Source organism: Oculina patagonica, chromosome 4 (assembly GCF_052425735.1).
Source record: "Oculina patagonica isolate OP01 chromosome 4, crgOcupat, whole genome shotgun sequence".
Lineage (NCBI taxonomy): Eukaryota > Metazoa > Cnidaria > Anthozoa > Scleractinia > Oculinidae > Oculina > Oculina patagonica.
In genome coordinates, this window is record NC_135761.1 from 10,569,977 (window position 1) to 10,581,789 (window position 11,813).

General features: G+C 37.8%; 1 protein-coding gene across 2 annotated transcripts; it reads right to left on the minus strand.

Annotated features, from left to right (window-relative positions):
- Positions 1–168: 168 nt before the first annotated feature.
- Positions 169–9,224, minus strand: LOC144649509 (E3 ubiquitin-protein ligase ZNRF1-like). Of its 2 annotated transcripts, none has more exons than XM_078509013.1 (6): positions 8,748–9,224; positions 8,479–8,574; positions 6,146–6,205; positions 5,371–5,416; positions 4,520–4,588; positions 169–4,019 (listed from the first exon to the last, which is right to left on the minus strand). In XM_078509013.1, the coding sequence occupies exons 1-5, from the start codon at positions 9,052–9,054 to the stop codon at positions 4,531–4,533; spliced, it is 567 nt and encodes a 188-aa protein (XP_078365139.1). In that variant the 5' UTR covers positions 9,055–9,224; the 3' UTR covers positions 169–4,019; positions 4,520–4,530. The 2 variants fall into 2 exon arrangements, with proteins under 2 accessions (XP_078365139.1, XP_078365138.1); XM_078509012.1 differs by having other exon boundaries at positions 169–4,023; positions 4,525–4,588; positions 8,748–9,223.
- Between the last annotated feature and the right edge of the window lie 2,589 nt (positions 9,225–11,813).

An 11,813-nucleotide genomic window follows, 5' to 3' on the forward strand; every position in this document is an offset into this window, starting at 1 on the left:
GGGACGGGGGGAGACAAATAGATAAAGGAATAATTCTCTAGAGAGCATCGCGTTCTGAAATAGGCAATTCACTTACGAAGCTATAGAGGTCTATTATGACCTTCAATATGCGATTAAACACGGGAAACCATAAGGCAATGACATGAAATTAAGTTTTACTTCAATCTGTACATTCCAGGAACCAAAGCAATTTATTTATTCAAATTATTTTGACATCATACTTTTATTTCACAGGATTAAATTAAGACCCTCTAAAAAACACGAACGAGATACGTCTATCAACACATGACTGTTTCGCCTTATTTGTAGTTCGATGATACTAGAGCAGTTTTCAATTGAGTGTCGTAAAACCAAAACCAAAGTAATTACTCTGGCCAATCGCAAAGGACGCAGACAATATAGTTAACCAATCAAAACTCGAAGCAAATACATGTAGCTGACGCGAAGCGCGGGAAAACGTGCACGAGCGAGTCACGATTGGTTTTGGTTTTAATTCTGATTGGCTGAGAAAGTGGCGCGAGATTTTTAAACCAATCACTGATCGTAGTAATGCAAAACCAAAGCAAACGCAAATTACTTTCGACACTCAAGTGAAAACCGCTCTTTTACTTATTTAGTAAACAACAAATTGTGGGTCTCTATCTATATACGTGTAAATATCCACTAAAACTTTTATCTTCTTTTCACAGGACTGAGATTAGAACTATTGCATAGTGTAGCAGCTCTCATAAGCTAGTAATTCTATCTCTAGTGTAGCAGTTGCTACTGTTTGGGAACTAGGGGCATTGTTCCTGTTGTTTGTTCTACTGTTCTCTCGAAAGGTAGCATGTCATTCATGTGAGCCCTTGTAAAAGCTGCTACCCAACCCAACTTTTGGGGTTCTTTAAATAATTAAGCTGGAAAAAAACTTCTGTGAACAAGAATCTTGTAACCGTTGTTGGCAAAATAGTTCAAAATGTAGCAGAAAAAAAGGAGTGAAAAGGCATGGTACTACTGCAATACTCTACTTCATAATCTCTACAAGAAACCAAGGGAGATCTTTCACTTTCAAGGGGTTATGTCCACCTTTGTAAGAAATCCTGATACATCCACTGCTCTTGTAACTCATGAGAATGTAAGTATATTGCTAAGCAGGTTCTCTTACTTGGCAATTACCCCCCCCCCCCCTCCCCTTCCTCACCCCTTAGTGGCCTACCTACTCTTGGTCAAGTACCTACAATAACATGACACAACCCCTTCAATAAAAGACAACATTCAAGATTCCTTCCTATTTCCTTAAAATTGCAATGTGTGTTCTCTATAGCCCTACAAGGAACCCAAACAAGACTGACCCATACGTCCACTGATTGTGTACCCTGGATGCCAGAGGCTAGTCTTTTGCATTCGAAGTGGGGAGGGGGGGGGAGGGGGAGTTGTGGAGGGGAGGAGGCACAATACATAAAACTTATGGCTTGCCCCTGCTAGATTGTGAAACACAGACTGTTTTTCACCAGGCGAGAACCCACCTGCATTTGCAGGATCTCGTAGAACAAGATGAAACTCCAACATCCAGGGTACTAACAAATTTCAAAGTAATGCTAGTTTTTGTTTTTCATTCCCACAGATCAGAGCTTCAATTTTCAACTTTCAGGAACAGGTGACAAGGTGCTTAGAAAATGTAAATCCTATTTAACATAACCTTTTAAACAAAACTGCAAAACCAATAATTTAAACATTATTTTTCTTTAACTACAAAAATAAAGTAATTAATTAAATTAATTTAATAATATTAAGCCTTAAAAACACAGACTGTTACACAAAGCCTGTTTTTGGTTTTACAGATTTTGGCAGAGCCATTTTTTTTAAATAAGCAAGAACCTTTGGGGCAATAGCACAGCCATGATATAACAAAATGAATTGTACACCAAAAGACAACATAATTGACTTCAGATACCTCAACTGAATATACCTGACATTCCTATTAAAAACCCTCAAGGATTATGGCTAGGCTGAAAACGTTTGTTTGCTTGTATCTAAATTAACACAAAACAGTAAAAACAATAGTTCTGACCCCATGAGTCCATAACATAATTATTTTATATCTATAAGCATTATTATTAAAATATATTAATATCTACACAGACAGTTATCATTATTCAGCTGTCCAACCCAATGCATTCCAAGCCTGTTGAAAGCAAAGCAAGATTGCCACAAACATTTCATTGCTAGTAAAAAAATGTTTGTCGCATTCTTTTGCATTTGAAAAACTTATTAAAATAATATATTAACAAAATCCCTCCATGCACAAGACCGATACTGGCAAAGAATCAAACAATTATCTTAGAAATGTAAGAACAACATCCAATATTCTCAGTTGCTTACAATAAATTAATTTAATTACAGTAAATGACACTAACTAAAAAGCTTGCCTTGCAAAGAAGATGAAGATGAAGATGAATAAATCATTGCTTAGGTAAGAAAAATAATTAACTAATGACACAAAAGATGAAAAACTAGGAAAGCTGAGGAGGGACAATTAACAAGTTTACACGACTTGTAAAATTTAATGTTTAGTAACAAACTGCACTGACAAAACAAACATTATTTTATAATGTTCTCTGCATTTAAACTTTAGCCAGAATGGTTGGAATAATTGGCATTAAATTATTGTTTACTTTATCAATAGTTACCAAAACATAAATATGTAAGAAATTTCACAGAAAAGGAAATACTAGGATAAACGCTCTCGCCAAATATGCACGTGACCAAAGTGCAACATCCCTCCTCAGCTTTCTAAGAAAACAGTCCAGTCCCTTTCATATTTGTGAAATTTATTGTCATTTTTCACATACTATTGAATCAAAAATTGAGACATTACTGGAAATGAATCTGTAATGTGCATTTCATTGAAAATCTAAGTTTACTAAATAAAAATACCTTTTTATAATAAGCATCCATACCACGTTTTAGTGCATTTCAAAACTCAAAAAAAATTTCACATTATAGTATTTTATGTATATTTTGCTTTTTTTATTCAAATACAGTCCGTCAAACTTGGTATGGTTTCTGAAATGTAACATATTTCATTTGTTCTCCAGTCGAATCAAAATCACAGACTACCATGTAAAATGAGGAGTGTTTTCACTTTGAGAGTCAGACAAAGAATGGGAACGGATCACAGACAAGAAAAACTTTAAACTCCATTTATCCCAATTCTGAATTTTCAAACCCATAACTTAATTAATTAATGCACCATTTCAAATTCTATTCCACATTTGCAAGCCAGAACCCACCAGGAGTTACAAACAAATTTTCCAGATGCAGATCAAGGGGAGGGTGCACACTCCCTCTGAGATGACCTGCGGCTTAGTATTCACTTTTAAAATTTATTTATGTCACCAGTCAGTTACACCATTCCTTAGTGGTGCACCCCCTCCTAAGAAATATCCTGGATGTGCACCTCGTCCTAAGAAAAATCCTGGATCCGCCCCTGCTTTTAATCACTACCTCGAGACAAGGCCTTTTGTAGCATTGGGATCACATGATATTGTCTAATGGATTCCAAATTAAAAACCTCAAATCAAAATCCACATTATAAAATAATTAGGTTAGGATAGAAGACAGTGGCAGCGAACTCTGGAAATTACAGGGTTAAGTAACTTTATGTGGCTGAAGAGTTAGCTTCACACTTCAGTAATGTTATGATTTCTCTAAAAACAAAACCATTAAAAAAGTAATATTACAGTCTTGAGCATCTTTGGCATAAATTTATCTAAAAGTTTTGCCAATTTTAAATGCGCAGTTACCTCCACCTTATTACTGACAATATTATGTGACCCTCCGCTGCTGCAGTGAATCTTGTAGGTCAACAAGATAGCCTTTTTAAAACAGCTGTTTTTGCTGGCTGATAACTGCCAGGATTGGAGTCTTAAGACGTTGAGGCATCCTCTCCTCGAAGGGCTGCACTGTGTTGAGTCACCAGATTAACTAGACTACTTTCATTTGTTTAAATTTGGAAAATTCTTGAGTGGGGTGCTAGGCTTGCTGCAAGAAAATCATGATAAACAACCTTTTTAATATCCATTGAGAGATCAAGATCTATTTTCTCCTTGGAGTATCTAAGGTGGTAGGTGGTTTTTTTGGGGGGGGGGGCCCAATAATATACAGTTTCAATCAGACCATTGGTAGGAATGAAGAGGATCAACAACTAGGGAAAATTCCTTAATGTACGGCTGTGCCACTTTTAAAATGTTCTTTGAATGTATACTAAAAGAAATGTAAGAACGTTTACCAGAAAGGAGAATTTGCATTGAAAAGGTTATCCAACTGAAAATGAACATGGGAAACAAATTAGATCAAATAAAAAAATTGCATTTTTTTTCTAAAAATAATTTTAATATACAAGGTGCTTTTCCATTTACAGGCAATCTAAGATTACACATGCTGAATACAATCGAGTAAATAAACTCATCGTATAAAGAGACTTGAAGGGATCATATAAGCAAGGGAAACATGCGTGAAACAATAATTACATGTACACTGTACCTTATTCTAATTTGTTGGATGCTCTGGACAAGATCTGTTCACCTGGAACCAATTGTCAATACAACTAAAAACAAGACAAAAATATTATAAATAAAATTCTCACTTTTCTGGTGAATATTCCCAGAGAGTGATGATGTGCATATCTTATGAGATAGTTAAGGGTTTAGTATCACAGGCTACAAGTTGTACTGTGTTTTGATCAGCCTGCAGGGTGGCTCAAAATACAATCAACTAGTATTTGTTTAAGGAAAAATTTAAGTTCTGAAGTCCTGGTACTACCTATGAAAGAAATTGCGAGTTGGCTTATCACCAGAGGGGTTTACATCAATTCATAAAATCTTGGGTAGAACTGGTGTAAAAAAAATGTGTGTCTGTTGAGAAATATGTCACGGATAACTCAGTTCAGTCAATTGTTGTTCCTGAAAATATCCATACATGTATGTCCACCCCACAGAATTCCATCAGAAATTCCAATTGGGTGGGAGTCTCAAAAGCCAAAATTCTTAAAGGAAAGTAAAAGCTAAACTGGAATTTCAGAAAGGGTTGGAGGGTTCAAACTCAAAAAAAAACTCATCAATTAATTTGATTATATTTTGATTATATTTTAAAACCATAACTTGAACATTAAAGTGTACCGGCAACTTTAATCTGCACAGAGTTACCAAATGTGTGTTTTCATCTGTCCTGTTTAGCATCCTGGGGGCTTGTATTTGGGGGAGGGGGGTAAGGGAGGCCTCCTGACCAGAATACCATTTCAGACCAGACTGATGGGGATGGGCTTATAAAAGGCACTGGGCAGGGAAGGGGGGAGGGGCTATAACCAAGAAGGGGGAAGAAATAGCATACCTCTTATGGTATATACACAAACATGGTAGCCTTGCTATTTTATCACCTGTGGAACAATGAGAAATAAATAATGTACTACCACAGATCAAGATACAGAGTTAAAAACAACTTCAGTTATGCATGAGAATGTCCTTTCGACCTACATTGTAAGACAGCCATGTGGCTTCAATTATTAGAGAATGGGAACTATTTCATTGTTTCAAGTTGCATGTAAATGAGGAAGAAAAAAGAGAAAGACTGAGGTACTTAATTTAAGGAAAACATCAATAAGCTTTTGTTACCTTGAAACCTTGGAGAAAGATTCTGGCAGTTGACAAGGATGTTTTGAAAAATTCCCAAGCTTAATTAATTCATGCAAGCTGATAGGTCTTGTACAGTATGATAAAATGTAACACACAGCTAACTGCTTTGGCCCTTTTGTCTTGTCAATTAAAATTTATAAATACAACATGAAGTGGCCATGGCACCAGGCTTTTAGCCAGAAATTAAAAAGTAGGATTCCAGAAAGTAAGCTTCTGTATTCCAGGCCTGGTAAATTTTCCAACGTTATTAGGGGGACCATGGGATTCCCAGTACCTGCTACTTTCAAATTGAACATAAAGAAATTTACTTTATTATGTTCTTTTCTGCCTACCTATTCTCCTTTTGGTGCCTTTCTATTTTAAAACTTAAAGAAACCCCTGTCAGAAGGTCTAGTTGGACTTGCAAAATATGACTTAAACCATAATTATATACTAGCTAGATAAATATCTGCAGTTTCAGGAATGCTTCATACCTATACACAAGTCTTCCAGACATATAACACATTCTCCATTGTCCTGCTTCAACACATCCTCTAAAATGAGAAAGAGAGATCAGTCAACTGTTACAATCCAATTTTGGGGCGCGGCAATCATTTAGTTTTTCAGTAAATCAAATTTCATTAAAAATGCCACACAAAAGTATTCAAGGAGTAAAAGGATTAATACTGAAAATTTCTAAGTTCATCTTACTAGCAAAGAGATTACTTTCTAACCCAGAATGAGGATATTAAACTTTAACAAAATTCTGTAGCCTACAAAATGAAGAAAACAGAAAATGGCTTCAGAATGAAGATTTGAACATGTCTGTAACCCTGGTGATACAATGTAGTTTGTCCAACTTTTTAAATATCTTGCCAATTTTGTCAAGTAGGTAATGTTTCCTTTCATGTTTCAAGATTGTTTTTATTTTTGCCAAGTCTGAATAAACTTTTAATAAAAATATTTATCAAGGTGAAACACAGTGACCCCTAAGAACAACAAAAAATAATTTTGCAACAACTTGGCAAGGAAGTAAGGCAAGATAGCAGGAGTTATATTCAGTGACCATATAAATGAGAGTTTAAAACAAAATACAGAGCATAAATAACAGTAATTTGGTCGTCTCTACTATAGCTACATGTACATGAAGCTCGCCGAATTAACATAAATAGCACAGTTATCAGAACTAACCCATGCCACATATGGCAAAGCAATCACATCCCATTTAAAACGTTAATATATACAATTATACTGAAACATCATTAACAACCTAGTCATCATATCTTTGCATGCTTGGTAACTCAGAAAGGTCATGAACTTTATGCTGAACAGCATGAATCGAAACAAGACACCTTCAGTCTATGTTTGATGTTGATATAAACAAATAGGCTTCCACCACCAATAGGCTTAATTTTTAAACAAAAAACAACAATTTTACTAACCCAAACAAACAATACTATCACCATAAATATAATAATAGATGTTATTATTGTCATAATTACTTTCCTTTCTATGGAAGATTCAGGGTAAAATTGCCAGGACGAGGGCAATCGTTTCAAAATCAATGGCTTACACGACGTACACTGTATGTAACTGATCTTACACATCAATTGTGTCACTTTGACTTTCATGGATGGCAAGACTCACACCGCAAAGCAACGATTTCTACCCCTTGGAAAGCCTACTTTCAACACTTTTTACATTTACTACTTTCCTGTTTGCTGGCAAAATAAATTAATAAATTTCAATTTGATAGAAACTAGCAAACAACAGGGTCTTCAATTCTTGATGCTACAGCATTACTATTCATTTTGATTCCTTCCCATGTAATGGATGTTGAAAGTATATTTGATTTACTTATAAAATAAAATAAAATAATTTATTTATTTATTTATTTACTTTGTAAAGGATGTTGAAAATATTTGATTCACCGATAAAATAAAGTATTTGAACTGTAATTTTAGTATCACATCTGGTCATTAGTGCCATCAAGTTTTCAGCATTCAAAAATAAATCACTTATATTATATCCATCGACAAAATAACAATTTCACAGTCAAGGCAACCAGTCGAAACATCACAAAATATAATAAACAACATCGCCGAATCACCACCTTTTCATTGGTTAGAAAAATATGTAAATGATCACGGACAGAATACGTTTCGCCAATTCTTTATTATACCCCATGTCTAGATATAACAAAAAAAGTGCTGCCGTGAAAATTAAAATCGACCCGAGAAAAGATATCGTCACCTTATTTAATCACGATATCGTATTTGCGTCCCCTAGAATGTGGATAATTTTTGGGAGATTTATATTCAAGATCGAAGGTGATTGATGAAAACAAAATATTCACTGTTTTTTCAGACATCTTTGTGTGAATGTATTTCTCTTTTATGGTAATACGATCATTTCTCGCGATTTTATACACAGGGTTCTAACAGCCGTAGCTAATCGAACAAGGTGAAAAGGCAAGTGATGTCAAATCGTGATGAATTCCCGTCTTCAAATAGGCGATCACGAATTCAGTGAGCCAAAACGCATTCTGGTCAAAAAACAGCTGAATTTTCCAGGTCAGAACAAAACAGTATTGTCGGAAATTTGCCAGTTTGTTGCTGAAAAGTCACACAATTGTTTCAGACTTCACGAAAAATAACCATTTAACCTGAATTACTGATACTTCCGACTAAACCTCAAAATTATAATTTTGAAGTGCTCAGAAGTGTTTGTCAGGCTACAAGCTGATCTAGGGTCCCTGCGTTCGATTAGTTAACTTCATGAACGCAGAAAGTACATTCAAGCAATGCATAAGTCATTAAAATCTTACCGTTATAAGAAATTCGAGGTTTGGTCAGGCATATTACCAAATGAAGCTCAATATCATCGGCCAAAACTACTTTTGAACAAACGGGACATTTCACCCCTGCAAAGAAAATTTAATCAGAAACACGGTCGCATTCATAACACGCGAAAACGAAAAAGATTAAGCTTAAACTCAAAGCAAACACTAGCTTTTCTCGCAAAGTATTGATCGATTATTGTCTTTACCTAAATACTGGCCAATCTCAAAGAGAAAGTAAATATATATACCCTTACCGTTTAGAAATGTAGTGTACGTCGCGAATAAGTGTGATGGCAACGAATGCGCTCCCTGCAACGCAAGTCCTCGCGGGGAAGGCGAATTATCCTCCGGCGAAGATGACAAATCGGACTCCTGAAACGAGGCTGAATGCCCAGGAATGGATAACGATTGTCCAACATTGTTCAATGAACGAGTTCTTATTCTTGGATCTAGCGCAACAACCCTTGAACCCTCTGGTAAACCGGCTGTTGCCACCGCGGCTCCGTTGCCGACATTACGTGCGTTCGTTCGCCCATTGTGGCTCGACTGCTTAGCTCCCATAATATTTTAGCGCGTCTTGAATCACCAGAGAGCATAAGCTGCCCTTGCAGCACTCAGACAGGGTATTTACATGGTATTCCCGGGAAGAGAAAACGCTTCAGTGTTCACTTCGTAGACCCTCATGCTGTCGTTCACCGTGTTTTTGTTTAGAACTGCCAAGGAGTTCTACCGCATGGCCTGATGGTATAGTTTTTCGTCACACCACAAGATGGCGACCAATCAAGGACCGTCTTTTAATTTTCCTTTCTTTCTTTCAGTTTCTTCATTTCTGTTTCCAACTAACTTTTTTTACTTTCTTAAGCAAACAAATTGAAATATTGTAAGAAATTTCAATTTCCTGTGACTCTTTTTTTACAAGAACATTTATATACTGCGTCAGGAGCCTCCTGACTGCGTGCGATCGACCGCATTCGTGCGCGCACGCGAGCAAACGGAAGTACCAGTTCGAGAGCGGAAAGGTATTCGTACTTTCCTGCACGACTTTGAATGCTAGAAAGATTTCATTTTTTGCAATCTACTTAGCAACTAGCGTCTGTGTGGATAATTAAGGATTAATCGAAAATTTGCCTTGGACAATTAAACTAGCCAGAATATGTGAAAGAAAAATGGAAATTTTGTTTCGCCAAAAAAACGAGCACAGTTTACGAGCGTAGACTGAAAACAGCGACTGAAAAGGGCGTGTCTCCAGTCTCCACTGTCTTGCGTTCTCTCGCGTACTTTAATTTATACTTCTACATCAAGGCACTTGACCCCTCTTCTATAACCTGCGATCAGGCTTTCTTTTTTCGCGGCGTAGGGAAAGCGAAAAAAGGAAAGCCTGATACAATTACTTGTCAAGTCGTCTGCCGCCCCCTAATTAGAATATCTGTCAACGTCGTCGAGAATGTTGATTAGCGCCTTCAAATTATATTTTTACTCTCACAAACATGTGTTTGAATTACCCTTTTTGAACGAGCTGTTCGGATGGTTTTTAAAATTTGTTTTCTGCAAAGGCTGATTTTGTGTAAGGCTCAGGTCAGACATTTCAAGGTCGTAGTTTTCGTCACTGGCACGATCATCTGGCGTCTTTGGTGGTGTGATGTAATACTTTCGACACCATTGGTGGTAGATCACGCTCTTGCCGAATCCCGTCGGAAGCACCGCCAAAACATCTTTTCTTTCACAAACTATTCGTCGAATACACACCCTTTGTTCGTCTTTAAATGTCTTGTGAACAAAACCCTTGAGAGATTTTCTAAAAGCTAGAAGAACTCGCTTCATTCCGCTCAACACCCGCCATGATAACAATCATCTACGTGCGATATTTTTGGACCGGAAATTAGACTTGAACTCAATTAGCCAATCAGAATAGAGTTCTAATGTTGCCTTTTGTTTCCTGACCAATCAGAAAAAAGTCCAGATTCTGGACTTTTTACAGACGACTCGACAAGTAATTGTATCAGGCGTTCATTTTTCCGTTGACCCCTCCGCCGCGAGAAAAATAACGCCTGATCGCAGGTTACCTCTTCTACGATTTTTGACTTGACTCGATGCTCTTGAGGTCTCACGGCAGGGAGGCGGATGGGGTTAGCCTGGCGTAAACAACAATAAACAACAATCGGAAATCCGCTGTGTCCGCAGGCTGGGGGGGGGGAGGGGAGCGGAAGCGAGGGATGGAGTGTTCGAGAACTGTAGTGGACTAGTAGTGCTGACGATGATTTGCAATATTGCTGGCGTAGCTTCTGAGGTAGCCTGCAAATACAGCCGCCTCTCATTCACGTCCCGCAGAATGAGAGGCGGCTGTATTCGCAGGCTACACGCACCATGACAATCCCGTTCCCATAGCCTGCGTTCCCCTTGACCAAAGGTCGGGAAACTCAACGGCTCTGGGTTAATCCAAAGCGGAACCTGGAAATCCTGGTTCCAGTGTGCGCGTGCGCCGCAAATTGTGGTGAAACGGACAAGATTTCAACAGCCAATCACATTCGGCCGTCTTTTTGGCGGGTTTTCAGACTGATTAAGGGTATCAAATGGTCTTTGCGAGCATTTGCGAGCATGCGAGCACAGCGTTTTTCTTTGCGAGCACGAGCATTGACAAAAAATAGCCTTGCTAGCAAAGAGCACTTTTCAAAAACCTACCTTCACTAAAAACCGAGCATGCGAGCACTTGTAAAATTGTGCGAGCACGAGCAAACGAGCACCCACTAAAATTTTGCGAGCATTGCGAGCACTGCGACATTTTGAGGGACCATTCATGACCCCTCAGATTAGCCCAGAGGTCCCAATCCCTGGCGCAGACGAGAACGATCGCGGCCTCTGGGGACGAGATTGACACGAGCTACTAGCTATAGGCATATTATATGCTCGAAGCCCGGAGGGAACTCCCGGCCCTATAATGACCTATACTTGGAGGCTCCGCCCGAAAGGGGCACCTTTTTCATGCATCAGGTATATAAAAGGGTAGGTATATATGAAAGGGTAGGGATATCGGTCATTTAGGTATTTTAAAATATTTCGAACAGACGCAATTTATGGCCGGCCGTATTATTTGAATTTATTAAACGCAACATAAAAATGACATCAAGATTTCCTGTATTAGGCATATGCATATGCCCTGCATGTCATTTCGCAACCTCGTTCCCAGGGCTTTTTCCTGGGAACGAGGTTGGTCTTTTCGGTATATGAAAGGGATATCTTTTTTCCAGTAAAAGGTATAAAAAGGGTTGCTTTTGGACCTCGGGGCAAAACCCCTCCGTACAAAAGTTTTCTTGAGTAGCCCC